The 21,344-nt window shown below is 49.1% G+C and overlaps 1 protein-coding gene across 3 annotated transcripts in view; it reads left to right on the plus strand.

The window, feature by feature from the left end:
* The window catches only part of TTC7B (tetratricopeptide repeat domain 7B), a 1,395,621-nt gene that overhangs the window by 592,935 nt on the left and 781,342 nt on the right, over positions 1-21,344 (plus strand). For all 3 annotated transcript variants that reach the window (XM_078660056.1, XM_078660054.1, XM_078660055.1), the window contains exons 8-9: positions 5,979-6,042; positions 9,036-9,173. In XM_078660056.1, coding sequence (XP_078516182.1) covers positions 5,979-6,042; positions 9,036-9,173 — 202 coding nt within the window. The remainder of the gene's footprint in view (positions 1-5,978; positions 6,043-9,035; positions 9,174-21,344) is intronic.

A 21,344-nucleotide genomic window follows, 5' to 3' on the forward strand; every position in this document is an offset into this window, starting at 1 on the left:
GTTTGCTCACAGCCCCAAGGAAGGACTCGAGGGAGCAGGGTCGCGCTCTACACACCTGCGCTGCCGCTGCAGGGACTCAACTAACCAGGAGCCCCTGCGCCTCGGCACACCTGCAGACCTCTTGCCCCTCCCATCCCTCGCTTCACGCCCCCATAAAGGACTGCCCCTTCCCCGCTGTGCGGGAGCACGCGGGAGAAGCCCGGGACAAGGGCGGGACCATCCTAGGCCATCAAGGGCCAGAGGAGGCCGGGCAGGGCCACATCTCTTGGCTCCATAAAGCGGGTACGTAAATAACTGGAGTATGGCTTCAGGCACTAGAGCAAGTAAAACAAGGAAAGCTGCTGGAGACGTTGTCTTAGGTACTATGGACCAATTCATAACTCGAGCTGTCTCCATAGTGGAAAAGGAGATAATCCTGGCAGAACGAAGATTATCCCGGGATTCCATGGACTTATCTCACAAGCGCTCGTCCTTGGGCGCCCTTGCCCTAGCCCCCAGCCCTGTATATGCTTCTCCAACTCCACTGGTGATAATAGATTCCTCGAACATTGATGAGAGAGTGAGTAGGATTAGGGCAAGTCTAGAAAGGGTCACTACCACCGCACCAAGCATTGTTCTTGACCCAACACACTCTAGTTCACTCGTCCAAATTGACTATTCGCCGGGGGAGCAAAATCAGGATCTTGATACTAAAATCAACAAAGCTCTTAGCCCCCCTGCGTTGTCCAACGAAGCTGCAAACCCTCCCCTCGCAGTTGTACATAGTGAAGTTAGCACTTCCACAGTAGTTGTTCATCAAAGCACCCCCGTAGGGGAACTAGCTTTAGGACTAGTCGCACAAAAGAGAAAGCGTCCTGCTAGCCCCCGTAGGGGGGGCTCCCAAAAGCCGCATAGTAAAGTAAGTAGGCATATTGTGACCAAAGGGGGTACCAGCACTAACCAAGTCCCACACCCTAAACCCCCTACGACCCACACTAGAGACATCGCGTCTGAGGACGCATTAGGTCCGTTGGCTTCTTTAGATACCACCATATTCCCACAAGTTGAGAGCATAATTAAGTCTGTGGTGATGCCTCTCGTAGACAAGATTGACAGTCTCACACGCAAACTAGCTACTCTTGAGCAGTCAATGTTGGATAACTTTTACGCTGTGAAATCACTGGTCAAATTCCACGCCAAGGCGCAGGTTGAAGAAAATGGAGGGTTAATGAGTGGTGCTGTCTCCCTAGCTCCCTCTGTCACCTTAGCTCCGCCTGAGTTAATATCTCGACAAAAGACGCCTGTACCGGGGAAGGCTCCCCAATTATATCAACTTAATAGTGGAACCACACCCGCCCCACAAACCCTTACTCTTGAGCCCAGTTTGAGTCGCCCAAGGAATAAATCCAGTACTCAGGTACCTAAAGCCCCCAAGGTTAACCTTGCCCCAAACCCTAAGTCCTTAGTGCCTATTTCTAAAGTAGCAGGAAATACACCGACCACATTGAATGGTAACATAACTCCATCTTTTTCCGTTCCTGCCAAACAGGCTGCGCCCAAACCCCCAGCGAAAACAGTATCTAAATCTTCGGCTAAAACACCAAAAGATAGGGTAAGAAAGCACACTCCAAATGCTAGCCTCCCCCCTGGTTGTAAGCCGTACGTGGTAATTCTAACGGGGGTTCCGGAGCTTGAAGAGGGTTCTCGTGAGTTGTACTCTGATCTTAAACACAAGACGCTCTCCTGGCTCAAAGCTAATAGACCCCTCCCAGGGCACATCGATGGCAGAATAGCCTTCGTTCGCCGTGTGGGGTGGATTGGAAATAGACGTAAGGATTTAACTGGGGACTGCGTGCTGATCAATTTTAACGATCCTAGAGCAGCAGGTATGATTTGCAGTCAGCAGTCGCATTATAACTTCTGCGACATTCAAACTAGGGACCTGGGGTACTTTTATCATCCTCCTCCTTTAATGGGGTATAAGAATTTTTCTCAGGACGGGGGCAGAGTCGCATGGTTCCCGCATTACCCAACCTTGGATGTTAGAGCAAGGGCATGGACACCTACCCAAGCAGCCCCATCCCAGGGCTGGGGCTGGTGACTTGGTGACAAAGGGCTAATAAATGCCCCCTTCCTAAGGGTTATTGCACCATGCATAGCTGGGCGGGCACCCCTGTCTAACTTTTCTGTGCCCCAACCCACGCCCAACCCAATTACTCCCTCTCTCTCAGGCTATCGGACTGAGACTATTGAGTCCGTGGATGGAGTACAAGCTTCGGGTACACAGGGTGGGGAAGCAGGACGCGTTGAGCCTTTGTATCGTCCTACCCTGAAAGCCATCAGTTGGAATGTGGCAGGCTTAAATAACAAGCTGGATGTTCCGGACTGGGTGGCGCTCGTCGAGCCCCACTCAGTCTGTGCATTCCAAGAAACGTGGTGTGTGGAACCAAGGCACAGAGTGGGTCATGCCACCTTCTTTGTCCCGGCAGGTATTCCAGCATCGGGAAGAGGTCGCCCATTTGGAGGCCTCTTAGTCTGGGTAGATATATCTCTAGGTTGGAGAGTATACCACCATCCCCAAAAATCTCCGGACTTGATGCGCCTTACTGTAACATGCCCAAGGAAAGCAGAAAAGCTGGAGATTATTAATATTTACACACGCGGGGCTTCAGGGAGAGCTTTGTCACCAACTCTATTGGCTTTGGAGGTAGCCTTAGGGGAGTGCCGTGGAGACTCTATAGTTATGGTCATGGGGGACTTTAATTGTACATTTGAGCCCCTGTTGACCGATGAATCTTTGGACTTGTATGACGAAGATTCAAGGAGAGGTGTCCCGTCACTTGATCTTCCAATTGTAAATAGATGGACCCCCAGAATTATTCAATTAAATTCCCTTACACTTGAGCACGGCCTGAGAGCAACTAACGGGAGAACACGCTCAGACCTAGCGGGGGCACACACATATAATAGGGTAGGTCACTCATCCAGGATAGATTATATCCTTTTAAACTTTCTTCTGTGGGCCCACATGAAGGATATGATAGTTCTACCTTCCCTGGATAGTGACCACAACGCACTTTCATTATCCTTAACATGTTGGTGGAGGGAGAGTGGCCCATCTTGTGGAGATCATGATATACCTGAGCTAAGGTCATCGGGAGGGGTGGTTCCCTCAAACTGCCTAAGACGCTTAAAATGGGACAAAGTGGCAATCGATGAAGAAAAACTTTCATGTATTAGAGCTATTACCACTGCAGCCTGTGAGCTTCTGGAAAATGAGCCTGTCAGACCAAATAAAATCTCAGCAATGTTTAGCGAGGTCTCGACGTCGATTGGGGACCTATTCAAGGTAAAAAAAAAAAAGGGAAACAACAACCTTGATAAGCGACAGGGCAAATTTGACTGGTACTCGACGGAGTGTCGCGCTGGAAAGAGAGCACTAATATTGGCAGTAAAAAGCGGAGACGCATCATTAATAGCCATCAAACGCAAGAGCTACAAATTCGAGCTAAAGGCAGCAAGGAGAGACTGGGAAGATGCATTTTGGCAGGAACTCCGTGTCGCCAGTGTAGGAAAAAATGCAAAAGGTTTTTGGGACTTAATACGAAAGAAAAACAGACCCCTGGACACTGTCATCACATGCAATATAACTGAGGATCTGTGGTATTCACACTTCTCAAAACTGTATACAGCATCTGTAGCAGAAGCGATGGATTTTCCATTACCACAGATCTCTCGAAGTGATGGGAGTTACGAGGAAAGTCTGTTCACTAGGAAAGAAGCGGAAGGTGCTATAAAATCTCTTGTTCCGCGTAAAGCGGCTGGTCCCGATGGCCTTCCCGGCGACCTGCTTCGCGCAGACTTAGGTGATTGGGGTATGCTAATCGCATCAGTATTAAACGCGGCTATGGCAGGTGCCCCCCTGCCTGACTCATGGATGGCCGCCGAGGTGGTCCCCCTGCACAAGAAAGGCTCAAGAGACGACCCAGCAAACTACAGGCCGATTAGCCTGATAGATTGTTCACAAAAAGTAGCGGGCAAGGTCCTTTTAGCCAGAGTTCAGCAGTGGGCAGACGAAAATAAGATTCTTTCGGATTTCCAGGCTGGGTTCCGAGCTGGTACAGGAACAATAGAACAATCTTTAAGGCTGCTCATGATCCACTGGAAGGTCGTTACGATTGGGAAGGGTACCTTATATCTGGCCTTCATCGACCTTCGTACGGCCTTTGATTTGGTTCCCAGAAACAACCTATGGAAGGTTTTGTGTGACCTTGGCATGCCACCCTACTTGCTTCATTTGATCATGAGGTTCCATGAAAAGAACTATGCCCAAATACGCTGGGGGCCGAATGGTCAAAAGACCCCAAGAATAGATGTGAATAGAGGTGTGCGGCAAGGTTGCGTACTTGCCCCAACTCTATTCTCTCTTTATGTAAATGGGGTGGTGGACTACTTGACCAGGATACCAGCAGATGCACCCCGCTTGGCAGGCCGTTTAATTCCCACTCTGCTTTTTGCGGACGATACTTTACTTCTGTCAAAATCCCCAATGGGCCTTCAGCAGCTTCTCTCTGGTTTTGACGATTTTTGCAAGCAGAGAGGACTCTGTATAAATACAGATAAAACAAAGTATCTCATTTTGAACCCTCCGCAAAAACTTGGCCCTCCTCCAACACTGGGGTCCGTTCCACTAGAAAGGACCAAGACGTTCGATTATCTGGGTATCCGGCTGGTGGACTCCATGAAATGGGACTATCATTTGACCAAAATGTTGCTGAGTTTGAAAAGAGTGACCGGGGCTCTGCTGAAAGAGCAGAGAGCAGCTTCCACAAAACCAATAGCAGCAGTAATGGACATTTACTCGGCCAGAGGCGTAAGTGCCGCTCTTTATGGGGCGGAACTCTGGGGAATGTCAAATATGAAAGAGCTTACTCGAGCTGAGAACATCTTCTTGAGAAGTTTGATGTCTCTCGGCCCGTCTGTCCCCATTCTACCATTGCAATTGGACATGGGCTGTCGGGCGATTGAAGACCAAGCAAAGTTACGCCCCTTGCTTCTGTGGGCCCGCATCTGGAGAGTGCCTGAGCTCTCAAGTTATGCGGATGGCCTGCGGGAGATAATCAAATCTACAGGTTGGGCAAAAATAAAATGGCTGAGAGACATTAAAGCACTACTTGCCAATCTGGGGCTGGAAGAAGCATGGCATCAACAGACAGCCCCGCCCAAATCAATGTTAAAACAACTTTACTGGACATGGGTGGCAAATAAAAGAAACTCTTCTGCAACGATTTGCAAAACGACTAGAAATTTTGTGGAGTTCAAAGATGTCCCCATTAGAGAATTGTATTTGGATATTATCTCAGCCCCATGGGAAAGATCCCTGTATTTTAAATTTAGAATAGGTCTTCTCCCTGTAATGGAACTCACATGCCACTGGAAAATTCCTTACCAAACTGCTCCATGGTGCCCCTTCTGTCCACAGCGTCGTGAATCTGTCCCTCATTTGTTATTCGAGTGCCCTGCCTATAAGGTTCCACGGATGAAATGGCTAAAACCCATGTGTCTAACCTTGGGCACAAGACATTGCAATGTGGCACTAAGGATATTACTCTCAGACACTCGCACTTTTTTTGCATGCGCCACCTCGAAGTATCTTGGGTGGGCATGGCGGATTCGGTCAAAAAGACTTAGGCAAATTGTTTAATCATGTTTTATTTCCTTGGTCTGTTTCTTAAACATACCTCTTTTAGGTAATTTATATAATTCTCCCCCTAAAAATTATAGTAAAAATTGCTGATTTTTATCAGGCAAGGGGTTTTTACACTTTTTATTTTCAATGCTTCAAAAAGAATTTTATATGTATGTATGCTTTTTAAGATATTTTTATGTCGAAATAAAGCCTATTTGACTTGACTTGACAAACTAAGCTTTTGCTAATCTGCCCACGCTGTAACGCATCATCGTTTAACTGAATGTTTTTGGGGTTTTGTCTTTTTCAGCTTTTTCTGCCCTCAGGAAAACACGGAAGAAGCGTTACTTCTGCTACTGATTAGTGAGTCTATGGTAAGACGCAAGGGTGATTGTGTGTGTTGCTTTCTTCCCTCTTGACATCTGTTTTAACCCTGTCAGTAGCAGTAGAGGTGACCATGGACAGGGCATCGGGCATCGGGGAGCGGATTTTAGCATCCCTTCTGAGAAGCTTGAGCGGCTGAGCTCTCTAACGCCCCCCCATCCCCCCATGTCTGCCACAGGCTGAGCACATCACCTCTGCAGTGAGCGTCTCCCCTGTGAGATATGTGCTTGGGGTCATGAGCATTCTCCCAATGCCAGTACGCTAAACTGGCATCCAGTAACCCCGGCACAACAGCTGTCACTACAGCTGTCACTGTACTGCCGCGCCAGCTTGCAAGCTTAACTACAGTTACTTGTCATGAAGCAGTGGGAGTCAGTGCTCTGTACCTGAGCAGTTAAAAAAAAAAGTAGAGTGGACACAGTCTTTCTACTCAGTTTTCTTTCTCATTATATGATTGCGTTGGTTTGTAGTAGTCTTTTTAAGCCATCAGGAAGTCTCTGTTCTTTCTTCTATGACCCATTTTCTGGTTTTCTAGCAGTGACTGGAGTGGTTGGAGTAGACATTTTCTCCCATCATTGCTCTAACGTTTCCAAACTGCTCCTCCTCCACCCGCCTCACCACGTGGAAAAAGAAATCATTGGTCCCCTATTAAATTGCCAGCGTTTAACATGTCTAGACTTATTTAAACATTGCAGTTAAGTTCTGTTACCATTTTAAAAATGCAATCAATGCATGATTGCCAAACATACTATTTTAGTCAGGCAGGTATTGCTGATAATCCACAGTGTGATTATTAGAAATGGGAGTGGAGATTTTTAAGTATATTTGGAGTCCCTTTCCTTTTGACAAGTACTCCCAGCTAGGATATAAATGACAAAAGATGTTAGTTATGACCCATTACCGAGCGGCTTACTGCCACTCATTTTTTTCAGCTTAAAATAAAGCACTGTTATCAGCATAGTGCTCCTTTTGGCTGGAGCCTGGCGCCCCACCAGGGTTCGGCCCCCCAGTTTGAAATACCCCCAGCTGGGTTCGGCCCCCCAGTTTGAAATACCCCCAGCTCTAGACCCACATTGTAGCTGAGACGCAAGCTATCTGCGGGAGTTAGTGATTTGGCCTTGTGAAAAGTCTCCAGTGTGTCTTCTGCTGCTGCCATTTTGAGCTATACAACAATTCATAGTTGTGCAGAAAATACAAATTAGTCCACTGGATATTCTCCTGCCTTCCCAAAACATGGTGCCTACTGCTGGGCTGGCGAAGAATTGCTCACTTCAAGCTTTGTCCTGTGCTCCCTAGCTTTCCCTCCAAAGCGGCCCTGTATTTTTTCCTCATTATCAATGAAAAAAACGGACTTGCTCTGTGGGTTTGTTGATGACCTCCTCATAACCAAAGGCATGATGAGGCATACTTTGAGCATCTCGGTCTCTAGCTTTGGGCATCACTGCTTCAGGATGTTTCTATCCTCCCATCTTCGTTGTCCGGTGTCTACTTCACCTTCATCGCTTTGAATATGTTCATAGTTTCTTGGCAGCAAGATGTTGACGATGAACTTGTGCAGCAATTGACGTCTTGACCTTTGAGGATCCAGAGTCTTTGCCATGTATGACTTGCATGATCTTATTGTAGGTTGTGATACGTGCTTTGGTGGTTTGAAACATTTATCACGCTACAGGTTCTAGCTAAGCCAGTCTTGAAGCCACGCTCCCAGCCTTATAGTCATGCGAAGTTGAGTTCCCAATAGATAAGATGTATATTCAATGAGAGGCAGATGGACCTAAAGTTTTGAAAATCCTTTTTGTTTAGCGTTAGGCATCCCCGGTGCAAGTTTTCTGGTCGGAAAAGGGTCAACCTGTATTCCTCAACGGTATATGCTACTGTAGAGAGTTTCTGTTAGCTTTATAAGCATCAAAGCAATCCTCTTTACTAGTAGGCATTACACAACATTACTTGCTCAAATCTGTTTTTATTTTTCATGGAAGGCAAGTAATGCTCTGTGAAGACTTGGTGTACAGATGAATATCAGATTTTAGCTGTAACCTACCCCCAAGAAGCCCTTGCTCAAAGCCTTAAATTAGCGGAGCTATTTTGTAGGTTGTCGGTGTTGTTTTAATTTACATAACTGTGACGCATATTTGAAAACCAACTGCCCCCCCCATGCAAGGATACTTGTGGCAACTGGCAACTAATTGACAAAGTAGTACGAACATTTTTCTGTAGTTTTCGGCTAGATTACTTTTCAATTAGGGCAGTTGAGGGAAGCTGGAAGAATGTGTTCTCTGTTTTACAGGGGTTACAAAATGTATGGCATTATATTTTTTGTTTGAACGAAACTGAGAGAAAGAAGGAAACGATAGTTCACCTCAATATTTGGAAAATTTTGATTAATCAAATTCATGTAAGATCATTTACTATTTGCATAGCCGTTTTTTTCTATGTCCTTGTGTTCTAAATTAATTTTTTTCATATTTAGAAGATGAAAGCGCTAACCGTTCTATAATGAAAACCTCCATGTACTGATTAAAAGGGATGCTCATATGAACAAAATGTTTTTATTATATTGAGCTTCTTTTTATTTCACGTTGTAGCTACGTGTCAAATATATTGTTTTAATATAATTTTCAACTCAATGGTTGTATATAGCCTTTCTGTGAAAGGCAAAAAATTCAGTATTTTGATATTGGATTGGTCCTACAATGTGTTTACAAAGAAAGGACATAATGAATCATAACATGAAACATTTACATTGTATATGATAGTTTTGATACGGAATATGCATACAGGCTTCGTCTGAAATGATTATAACAGTTTTTTTCTGAATGAAATATGTGTGGTTTGTGACTGGATTGAAACCCGTTGCAGGCATCTTAGGATATTAGTTTGGGTGAAATGATGGCCCTGTTACAGTTGTGTTTGATGAAACTATTTCTGCGCTGTGTTTATGTGATTAGGTGTCAGACTGACCCCTTTGTGTGTCTCTTCCCAGGCGAACAGAGATGCAGTGCTGAGCAGAATCCCAGAGCACAAGAATGACCGCCTCATCAGTCTGCAGAGTGCCACTGTTGTGTACGACCTTCTGACTATCGCTCTGGGGCGACGAGGTCAATATGAAATGTTATCGGAGGTAGGCCGCAGCTCGGAAGTTTGAATTCTTTAATTGTTGCTTAACCTGTGAGCAGTGGCGGGCGCAGGGGGCCCCAAACCTCCCACCACCCCAAGGTAAAGTAAGGTTTGTGGGATATCATATGGGACACTCGGGCCCCACATTACATTGTGGATGTAGACCCATCATTGTGCTTGTGCTCCTTGTCAAGAGATCACTGTGGAGCATTATGGAGCGCTTGAGTCTCAGCTGAAGATGCAGACAGTAGGGTAACACACAATGAAAGTACCCTTCGTGGAGCCTCAGGCAACCCTCTCCTGAAAATCCCGACGCTGCTCTCATGCTGCAGATGAGCAGCATGAGAGCAGCACCAGAATTGGCTGGAGCGGGATGCCTCGACAGCTCTCCACCCAGCTGTCTGAGACATCTAGGTAGAGAGGTTTACACTGTGCTTGACGGCCAGTCAAAATTACTTGCACAGTGTAAACTGGGGGAGTAAGCACCATTCCCCTGCTGCTAGTCAGCAGCAATAGCAGCAATTCCCCACCCCCAACCACTGCTCGGATTGCAAGCAGTGAAAAATAAAACTGTAATTCATTTTATTACCATTTTTATTTTCACTTTTGTTTCACTGGCAGGGGGGTGGGATTCAACACTCCTCTGCCCTAATGGGGGGTACGCTGCTGATGCCATGTGCCTCATATTTGGGTGACCTGACCCTCCCGGCGCACCTTCGGGTCCCAGAGGCTCAGAGAGTACTCATCGGGTTCTGCGCCGGCTGCTTCGGCACAACACACCCTCCCCGGATTTGACCAGCGCCAGTTGTGTCACTGTGACCTTCCCCAACGCCGACCCCCACGCCTGGACTCCCAGCAGCGCCAGCCCGAGCCCCATTATTGTCCCCGGCAACCCAAATCGGCGCCTACCAACGCTGACTGTCCTGCAGGTGGGTGTCTATTCCTTTAAACCCCTCTTGCCTTTCAATGAAGCCTTGACTGATGTCCTCTGGAAACCTGGTCCAAGCCCAACACAGGGGCTCCTGTGAACAGTTCAACCGCTCGCTGCCATCGCCCTGCTCTGGGCAACCCAAAATTCCTCATCCTACCCCCGAGAGCTTGTTGGTCCAAGCCTCTACCTCACAAGGCGAGTTCCCTTCGTCACCCCTGGACAGGGAATCCAAGAGGCTGGATAATTTGGGCAAGAAAATATTTTCTTCTGCTAGCCTTGCCTTGCGGTCGTTGAACACTGCATGCCTATTGGGCCATTACGCCCAATCCTTGTGGGAAACAGTTGCACAAGGGTTGCCGCAGGTCCCGGAGGAGGCCCAGGCCATTCTCCTCCCAAGCTGTTTCAGACGGAAGAGATGCGGAAGAGTTCACCATTCGTTGCGGACTTGACACCACTGACTCACTGGGCAGAGTGAAGTCATCAACGATGGTTGTTCGACGCGACACCTGGTTGAGAACTTCTGGCTTTGCTGGGGATGTCCAGGCTTCCCTTATGGACAGGGCCCTTTGATGGCACCCATCTCTTCGGAGACCAGGCAGACATGGCACCTGAGCCCTTTAAGGACTCATGGGCTACAGTCAAGTCCTTGGGCCTCTCAGTGACCACCCGTCCCTCGTCTGCATTTCCCACCTTTCGCGGCCACAGAAGGGCCTTTCAGCCGGGCCAGCCATAAGACTGTGCAAGTTCAGCAACCTCTGTGCACCCGTGGGTGTGACTCCTTTCAGCCCTATGGGTCGGGCGGCCAGAGGTTGAGCCTGTCCATCACTCCCCCTGCAGCCTCCAAACCTTCTTAGTCCGGCCCTTCGAGATCATGCGTGGCCAGATGGTGGCAGGATCAGCCATCACCTCCACCACTGGTAAAACATCACATCGGACAGGTAGGTTCTTCAGATAGTCCAAAAAGGCTACTCCCTCCCCTTTTAGACTGCCCCTCCCTCCATGCCTCCAACTTACGACCAGCTGACAGAAGAGCACCTAAACTAGCTTCAGGACTTATCACATGAGGGGACAGATGGCAGCCGCATCTGTGGCTGTGTGAGGTGCTCTATCCTTCGCTCTTTTTGATTCCCGGCTACCCCCATTACAGTTGCGCTTTTGCCCCCGAAATACCCGTGGGAGCAGCTCTCGCAGTGCTGTGCCGAGCGGGGGACAAAGCGGGGCCTTTACGCCATTGCAGGACTCTGGTGCTTGCGGTGTCCGTTCAGCTCCGTCTGGTCCAGCACAGCCCCACACCGCACGCCGACTTGACAGGCTACAGCTGAGGGACGTTTTGATTAGGGAGGTGCCGACACGAACCATTCTGACCGCGCTGAGCTCTACGTTTCCACGGCTCTTTCCTCGGCTACGTCTTGGATTTCTGGCAAAAAAATTGCGGAGAAACAAAGGGGAGAATCCCTGACCCGAGGCTCCCGCAGATAACAGGGAAGGCTGCACGTTATTTTGATATCACTACCACTTCGTTATTGCTTCCCGGATTTTGGACTTTGTGTGGACAGCCTTTACAGGTAATGGCGCCGAAGGGTAGAGGTAGTGCGAGGACCCGTGGCGGAGCGCCTGTGAATACACCCGCTGGGGGAGTGACCGAACCTGCTGTGATGACGGCGCAGCATAGCGCTGCTAACAATAATGATAATGCTACATCAGGCATCCACGCCAGTGATAATAATAGTGGCAGCGTTGTTAGAACCGCTCTGATGTCTGAAGACAGTTATATTCACCAGGGGCACACGGTGACCTTAAAGAGACAGGGTATTCACCAAAGCCAGATAGCGCATTCAAACCAGGATACCCTAGTAAAGCAACTGACTGTCCCGGCAATTTTTAATAAAAAAACAAGGAGTAAATGCAAAACTGGCTGCGGGGCTGATTGGAGAGGCTCATACAACTCAAGGAGCTGCTGGTGCTCAGCTTGAATTGCCACAGGAAGTTGCGAGTGCCTATACTGAAACTTTTCCAGCTTTGGCTTTAGTTGACCAAGAAGGCGGTTATAATATGTCAATGGAAGCCTCGGCAGTGAATGGTGGGAATGCAGTAACCATAATAGAAGACAGTAGTACACTGCCAAGGCCAAGCACTGATGTGCCTACTTCAGTAACCGAGAAAGGCAGTGAATCCGAGTATGCTGGATCGGATGGCAAGTTTTATTCGATGATTGATTTGACGACCGCATCAGACAAGGAACATGATGAGGATAGCTTCAGCAGCCCAGGTGATTGGGGGGATTTACCGGATGACGAAGAAGGTGAGGATTTTGATCAGTCTCTGTCCGATGAAACAGTAAGAAAGGTGGTGGATGTGTGTGAAGCATCAGTGCATGAGAAGAGCCCTCCATTAGCTCAGTTCAACTTGGATGAAGATTTTGAGGAGGACTCAATCACTCTTGGCTTAATTTACAAAAGTATAATGGCACATCGCAGTGAAACTAAAGCTGAAGGCTTACGCACACAAGGGGCTGTAAGGAAGCTTCAAAATACAGTGCGGCGCTTGGTTAAAACTTGTGTGGAAGTTACCACCCTTGTGGTAGAGGTGGAAGAGAGAGTTTCCTCAGCGGAGGACTGTCTGGTTAAGCAGCAATCAGCCATTGAGACTCTGCAAAAATCTAAATCAGACGTGGATTGGAAATTCACGGATTTAGAGAATCGCGCGCGACGTAACAACCTGCGTGTGCTAGGTATAGCTGAGGCAAAAGAAGGCGCTGATCCTCGGAAATTTATCATCCAGCTCTTTAAGGAAGCCTTCCCTGAACTTACTGCTTGGAACTGGGAAACGGAAGTGATTAGGGCACATAGGTTTGCATTCATGGCACGGCAGCGTGGAAAAGATCAGAACTCATACCCCAGGGCAATCCTAATCTGTCTTAATAACTATCTGCTACGAGAGGCGCTATATGATCTGGCGTGCCCCGAGAAAAGACGGAGTGGCATGGGGTGTGAGTTTTTTGTGCACTCAGATTTTTGCCCTGCAACGGTGCACGAACGCTGGCAACTTTGGAAATTAATCGCACCTTTTCAAGCAAAAGGGGCCCAGGTTTTTTTGCTCAATCCTTCTAAATTAAAGATCATTGTCAGAGGCCAAACTAGATACTTCACATCCGGGACGGTTGCACAGGATTATTTGAAGGAAATGGACAAGAGTCCGAAAAGTCCGAGTCCAAAAAGTTAAAGGGACATGTTGTTAAACAAATGAGCATGTACCGGTAGTTGTATGTACATTGGGTTTAGCACGGGGTGGAAAGTGCAATTTTTCTTGTTTTTTTTTAGGCTACAGGGGTCATCTCTCTCTCATAGTTTCTCCTCCTTCTTCTATTGATTTTTGTTTGTTTTTGCTGTATTTCTTAAAACTCAGGCGAATCTTTGTACGTTTTCTAAGAAACATTGAAAATTTTGGAATTTAGCTCACCGAGTGATGGGGATATATGGGAAGTTATGCCTAGTGAAGTCTATGATTTATTTTGAAGTGATATGAAGGGAGGGGAGCGGAATTTGTCTTATTTTTCATGGCCTGGTGTCAGGCTGTTAAGTGGATCGAGGAGAGAGAGAGACAGAGGGTGGGGGTAGGGGAGTCAAACAGGGGGGCACTGGAGGAAGCACTTCTACATCGCTGAGGACATGGTCCTTGAGCCTCATTATGGGTGGTGTGGGTTTGGGGGGGAGGTGAAGGGTGGCATTGAGGGGGGCGTGGGTCGGGGGGAGGGAAAGGGAGGGGGGGGAAAGAAAATAAAACATGAGTACAGGACGGAAATTAGTTTATTCTGGGCAGTCAGTGTTGTTTTTTCAGGTAGTCTGTGGGCGAGTGGAAGGAATCCAGATATAGCTAAATGGCGGGTAGGGGTATCAGGGTAGGTACGTTGAATGTGAGGGGGTTGAACTCAGTGGATAAAAGACGGCGGTTGGCGCAGGAGTTACGAGCTCTCTACTGCGATATAATTTGTCTCCAGGAGACCCATAGAGTATGGTCAAAGCGACAATTGCTTGAAGAGCTGGGATTTAATCTAATAGCCTGTACTAAATATTCTGGTACGGCTAGAGGAGTGGCAATTCTGGGCAAAAAACATATAGGCAACACCGGTAGAATTCTAACTGATGGATATGGCAGGTGGGCAATTGCAGAATGTGTTGTACCTACAATATTTACGATTTGTGTAGTTTATGGGGCAAATTTAGATGAGGCAACCACTTTTGAGTTCTTAAATGTTGAGTTGGCGACGTGGCTCACACCACTGATTCTGTGCGGGGATTTTAATATAAATTTAGTACCTATGCAATGAACAGTTGAGATATAGTGGTAGGAAACCGCGAGTCTTCAAAGCGTTGCAGGCACTAATGATGGCACATGGGTTGGTGGATGTTTGGGCTTTTTTAAGGGGGGTGGCTCCGGGATACTCTTTTTTTTCTTTTCCCAATTGGAAGCTAGAGCAGTTGGATTATTTTTTCACTCCTCAATTGCTGGTAAACCAAGCTGTGATTCAGGTATACCCGAGAATTACATCTGATCATGGGCCGGTAGTTCTTTCTATAAAGGCATAGTAGCAGTTACAAGGCCAAGGGGATTTTCTTTTGACCGTAAACTATTATTAGAGCAGCAATTCATTGAGCACATGAAACAATGGATTACTTCTTTCTTTAATATTATTCGTGGGAGCAGTAGTGTGGGCTGTGTCTGGAATAGCTTCAAGGCCGCCTTTCAAGGGGAAGCTTTGAGTTTCGGTTTGTGCAATAATAAAAAACAGGCAGCTAAGTTTCAAAAGCTATACCAGGAGTTGATAAAGGCTGAGGAAGCACTCATACTGGGTATTCAGGCCGGCATAGATATAACTGATTTGATTACGGTGGTGGCACGACTCAAAGCAAGGCTAAATCTTAATTGGTCCCAGGAAACTGCAAACATTTTTTTTATTAAACAGCAAATCCATTATGAATCTGGCGAGGCAAGTGGCAGATGCCTCGCCCAAAAATTAAGACTGAGGGAGGCAGCCCAACGGATAGACAATATTCTAGATTCGAATGGGGATTCTGTTGAAAATGAAAGTGGTATTTTGGAGATGTTTAGACAATTTTATGAGATATTATATCGAAGAGATTAGTACGATGAGGCCGGTGCGGCTACCCTCATCAGCCAATATTGCATGCCAGATCTCCCTGCAGAGGAGATAGAAGGGTTGGAAGCTCCCATTTCGTTAGAGGAATTAGAATTAGCAGTAAATGGGTTGGCAAGGGGTAAGGCGGCAGGGCCAGACAAGCTACCTTTGGAAATTTATAAAAGTTTCTTCTCTGTTTTAAAAGTAGATCTCCTGGCAACAATCCGAATGGCCCAGAAAGGTGCGTCCCCTAAAACCTGGAATGAAGCATGCATAGTTGTGTTCCATAAAAAAGATAAACCGGCGAATCTGCCTGGCTCTTATCGCCCCATCTCGCTTTTAAATGCGGATGGGAAGATCTACTCCAAGATCCTGGCCAATAGGCTGTCCTCTGTTATTTCTGTATTAGTTTCCACTATTCAACATGGGTTCATTCCACAGCGAGGAACGGTGAACCATGTCAACCGTGTGATAACTTTTTTTGATTATGTTAATGTAACCCTGGAACCACTTTGTTTAATTTTATTAGATGCCGAGAAGGCTTTCCACCGGGTCTCATGGTGCTTTTTATGGGATGTTATGAGGCGTCAGGGCTTTGGGCCAGAGTTTATTAAATCGTTGCAGACATTGTATTGTCAACCTGTAGCCCGCATTAGCACCATGGGACTCGAGTCGGAGGCGGTGCAAATACAGAGGGGCACCAGGCAAGGTTGCCCCTGTTCTCCTCTTTTATTTTCATTATATATTGAACCGTTCTTAAGAATGTTGGAATCTAGCACCAGGATCCAACCAGTGTTCATACAAACTTATCAGTTTAAGGTTCTTGCCTACGCGGACGATGTCGCTGTCGTTACGCCGAATCCAACTATAGCGATGCAGGCAATTGAACAGCTAGCTACAGAGTTTGGCGCGGCTTCCGGCTATAAGCTGAATTCGGCCAAAACTCAGTTGTTATGCGCCAACATGTCTAAGTATGCTGACCCAAGGGTATGTCAAGAGGTTACATACTTGGGGGTCAAGCTTAGGGCTTCTACAACTGCCCTGGTCAAATCAAATTGGGAGGCTCTTCTGTTGGGAGTAAAGAAACAGCTAGACCGGGCGGAATGTTTACACCTCTCCCTAGTGGGACGATGCAGTTTATTAAAAATGATGATACTCCCAAAAATATTGTACTTTTTCAGATGTGTCCCCTTAGAAATCCCCAAGGCGAGCTTGGCACAGGTCCAAGCAATTTGTATGCGCTTTATGTGGTCTGGGCGCAAGGCTCGCCGTGCTGGACGATATATGACATTACCAAGAAATCTAGGCAGTTGGTCGGTACCAGATTTCATGTTATATTACTATGCCTGTATGATTCAAGGTATGAATATTCTACTAACAGGGGTAGGCCCGATGGATATTGCGAATGTCCATCTATATACCAGATGCTATTGGGGGTAAAAGCCAAAAACTGTCTGTTCCTTTATCTAGAGGGGAGCTATTACAAGCGCACGTGGTTTAAGATCCTGGAAGCTGCGTATAAGGTTTGGAGAATATTAAGGGGTATGTTTGGCTTTGAGAAAATTTCATGGTATACACCACTGGTATCATCAATATTCCTGCCAGTAGATCTGTGGGATCGGGTGGTGCACAATTGGAGGCTGAAGGGAATAAGGGTGGTGGGAGACCTTTATTCTGAAGGTTGTCTTAAATCTTTTGAACAATTGCAGGAACAGTACCAGCTCCCTAGGGAGAATTTTGCTAAGTATTTACAGATTAGGAATTACTTGGTGAACAGTGGAGTCAATTTTCAAGCATATCCCTTGATCGAAGATAATATGAAAGGTGCAAGGATAGGCACGTTATATCAATCAATCAATCAATCAATCATGGACATTTATATAGCGCACTACTTACCCGGAGGGTCTCAAGGCGCTTGGGGGTGGGGGGTGCTGCTACTGCTCGAAAAGCCAGGTCTTGAGCTTCTTCCTGAAGGAAAGGTGGTCTTGGGTCAGGCGCAGGTCGGTCGGGAGGGAGTTCCAGGTCTTGGCGGCCAGGTGGGAGAAGGACCTTCCTCCTGTTGTCGATCTTCGGATGCGGGGGACGGCGGCGAGGGCGTGACTGGCTGATCGGAGGTGGCGTTTGGGAGCGTAGAAGTTGATGCGGTTGTTGAGGTAGCTCGGGCCTTGGTCGTGTAGGGCTTTGTGTGCGTGGGTGAGGAGACGGAAGGTGATTCTCTTGTTGACGGGGAGCCAGTGCAGGTCTCTCAGATGTCCGGAGATGTGGCTGCGTCGGGGGATGTCGAGGATGAGCCTGGCTGAGGCGTTCTGGATCCGCTGGAGTCTCTTCTGGAGCTTGGCGGTGGTTCCGGCGTAGAGGGCGTTGCCGTAGTCCAGTCGGCTGGTGACGAGGGCCTGGGTGACCGTCTTCCTGGTCTCGGTGGGGATCCACCGGAAGATCTTTCGTAGCATGCGCAGGATGTTGAAGCATGACGAGGAGACGGCGTTGACTTGTCTGGTCATGGAGAGGGAGGAGTCCAGGATGAAGCCCAGGTTGCGTGCGTGATCTGTCGGTGTGGGTGCGGAGCCCAGGACGGGGGGCCACCAGGAGTCGTCCCAGGCGGAGGGCGAGGAGCCCAGGATGAGGACTTCCGTCTTGTCTGAGTTGAGTTTCAAGCGGCTGGTCGTCATCCATTCGGCTACGGCTTTCATCCCTTCTTGAAGGTTGGCTCTGGAAGCGGCGGGGTCGTTGGTCAGTGAGAGGATCAGCTGGGGGTCATCGGCGTAGGAGATGATGTTCAGGTTGTGTTGGCGTGCGATGGGCGCGAGGGGGCTCATGTAGACGTTGAAGAGGGTGGGGCTCAGCGAGGATCCTTGAGGGACGCCGCAGATGACTTCGGTGGCCTCTGACTTGTACGGTGGTAGACGGACTCTCTGTGTTCTTCCGTCGAGGAAGGAGACGATCCATTCCAGTGCCTTCTCTTGAATTCCGACGTTGCTGAGGCGTTGCACTAGGGTGCGGTGGCAGACAGTGTCGAATGCGGCGGAGAGGTCTAGGAGGATGAGGGCCGCTGTTTCTCCGTTGTCCATCAGGGCTCGGATGTCATCGGTGGCAGCGATGAGGGCGGTCTCGGTGTTGTGGTTGGCTCGGAAGCCAGACTGTGACGGGTCGAGGGATCCATTCGTCTCGAGGAAGGCGGCCAGCTGTTTGTTGACGGTCTTCTCGATGACTTTGGCTGGAAACGGGAGGAGCGAGATGGGGCGGTAGTTCTTGAGTTCGGTGGGGTCCGCTGTTGGTTTCTTTAGTAGAGCGCTGAGTTCGGCGTGCTTCCAGCTCTCCGGGAAGGTGGCGGTGTCGAAGGAGGTGTTGATGATGTCCCGCAGGTGGGGTGCGATGACAGTGTCGGCCTTGTTGAAGACGTGGTGAGGGCAGGGGTCGGTCGGCGATCCGGAGTGGATGGAGTTCATCATGCGGACGGTGTCATCGGTGCTGATCGGAGTCCAGGCGCGGAGGGTGGTGGTGGGTGGCGTTGCTGCGGTCGTTGTGTGCGATGGTTGACTGCTGAAGCTGTTGTGTATGTCCGCGATCTTGTTGTGGAAGTAGGAGGCGAGGGAGTTGCAGAGGTCTTGCGATGGGGTGATGTCGTTGTTTCCTGCGTTGGGGTTGGAGAGCTCTTTCACGATGTTGAAGAGTTCCTTGCAGTTGTGTGCGTTGTTGTTCAGTCTGTCCTTGAATGCAGTTTTCTTGGTGGCGCGGATCAGTTGGTGGTGCTTCCGGGTGGCAAGCTTGAGGGTGGTCATGTTGTCCGGTGTTGGTTCCCTTCTCCAGACTTTCTCGAGGGCTCTGCAGTTCTTCTTGGAGCTCTTGAGTTCGTCGGTGAACCATGGGGCTTTCTTGCTGCCGGGTCTGCTGGGCGGGGTCCTCAAAGGGGCGAGTTCGTCCGCGCAGTTGCTGATCCACTTCGTGAGGTTGTCGGCGGCCTGGCTGGGGTTCGCTGAGCTGGCGGGAGGGTGCTGCCTCAGGGAGGCGGCGAGCTGGTCGGCTGTGATCTTGTTCCAGCTTCTTCGGGCAACCTGTTGCTGGTGGTGGTGGGTCGTCGTTCTTCTGAAGGTGAAGTGGACGCAGCTGTGGTCCGTCCAGTGGAGTCCTGTGGCGTGGCTGAAGGCGATGTCTTTGCTTGATGAGAAGACGGCGTCGAGTGTGTGTCCGGCGAGGTGGGTGGGGGTGGTCACCAGTTGCTTGAGTCCCAGGTTTGCGAGGTTTTCCAGCACGGTGGTGGTGTTGCGGTCGTCGTTGTTCTCCAGGTGGAAGTTGAGGATGTAGTCGGCTGAGGGGAGGGCGAGCGGGCTGATGAAGTCGGCGATGTCCTCGCTGAATTGTGTGCGTGGTCCCGGGGGTCTGTAGATGAGGGTGCCTCTGAGGGTGGTCTTGGGGTTGACGTGGACCTGGAAGTGCAGGTGTTCGGCGGGTGCGATGGTGTCGTCGGTGTTGGTCGTGATGCGGATGGTGGTCCTGTGGATGATGGCGATGCCTCCTCCTGTCTGGTTGACGCGGTCTCTCCGGATGATCTTGTAGCCGTCCGGGATGGCGATGGCGATGTCGGGTGCTGAGGAGGCGTTCATCCAGGTTTCCGTGAGGAAGGTGACGTCTGGGGCTGTGGTGTCGAGCAGGTTCCAGAGCTCGACGGCGTGTCTGTGGACGGAGCGGGTGTTGAGCAGGATGCACTTCAGGTGGCTGCTGCTGGAGTTCGGCTTGGTGGGTGCTGGTGCCGTGCAGGTCCGGGTGCAGGAGAACTTGCAGGCCTGGCAGATGAAGGGTACGTGGGTGCGTCTCGGGGTGGCTCGGTAGCATCCAGGGGTTCGGCCGGCGTTGAGTGCGTTGAGGGTGGCGGCGTCGTATGTCTGGCGGGTGGGCTGGGGTCTGCGGGGGCCAGGGGTCCTGGCACTGGGCGCGGTCCAGGCGCGGACGGGCGCAGACGGGCTTACCTTTGGCGCACCTTCGGCGCTCATTCGGTGCTCCCGCTGCACGCGTCCGCTGCGCGGTCGCTCTGGGGGCGTCATAAGAGGGGAGCAGTGAGGGCGGGTCCGCTGGGAGGCGGGAAGGGGTTAACCAATCGTGTGGCGGGGGGGCGGGGCCGCAGGCAGGAGGCGCGGGAACGGGACCGGCAGAGCGGGCGGCCCAGCGGCGGCTGGGGCGCTGCTGGCGGCGTCGGCGAAGAACTCTCAGCAGGTAAGCAGGGCTGCAGTGGCAGGCGCGGAGCAGGGGGGCGACCAGGCCAGAGGCGCAGTGGTCGCTCCCTAGAGTCAGGCGAGGTCCCCTTAGGTCATATGTTAAGCACTAAGGCCAATGATATTGCACAACAAACTGCTAAATGGGCGATTAAATTGGGTAGGCAGGATATAGAAATAGAAATCTCTTTGGGAATGGCTAAAATGTATTCCTCTCTGCAAAGCTATCTGCGCAGCACTTTAAATCACTCTTTAATTTATATTATACACCAGATAAGGTCTCAAAATGGCCGGGGGATTTAATTGGGAAATGCTTCCGCTGTGGTTATTCAGCTGCAGATGATGTTCATATTTTTTTTGGGTGTCCATCTTTAGCAGGTTTATTGACGCAGATGGATAAATGTATATCAGAGATTATTGGTAACCCAATTCAGCTATCCGCTACACAGATTCTTCTAGGTGTAGAACTGGGACTGGCAGAGACAGGAATATTAAGGCAATATGCTAACTTAATATTCTTCGTAACAGCGGTATATAGACTTTTTTATAGCCTCTTTTTGGTTGCAACAGGAGCCGCCTTCTTTTGAAGTATGGAGGGCACGGTTCTTCGCAGTATATAACATGGAGTATAGTTTGTATGCTCTCAAAGGCCCTCGCAAAAAGACGCTTGGTGAGCAAATATGGAGTACAGTTTCGCATTACCTTGAGTCTGAAATGTGAACCCCGGCTCCGCCTGGGCTATCTGATGTTTATAATTCAAGAGCTTTATTTTCACCGTTCCACAATCTAATCTAGAATTCATGACTGCTCATACTGTTTTCTTCTGTTTCAGTTTTTTTCTGGTATTATGCATGGCTTAGTGCTATTAATCGTGTTTTGATTTTATGTTTTGAATGCTAG

The sequence above is a fragment of the Lissotriton helveticus genome, chromosome 9 (assembly GCF_964261635.1).
Source record: "Lissotriton helveticus chromosome 9, aLisHel1.1, whole genome shotgun sequence".
Taxonomy (NCBI): domain Eukaryota; kingdom Metazoa; phylum Chordata; class Amphibia; order Caudata; family Salamandridae; genus Lissotriton; species Lissotriton helveticus.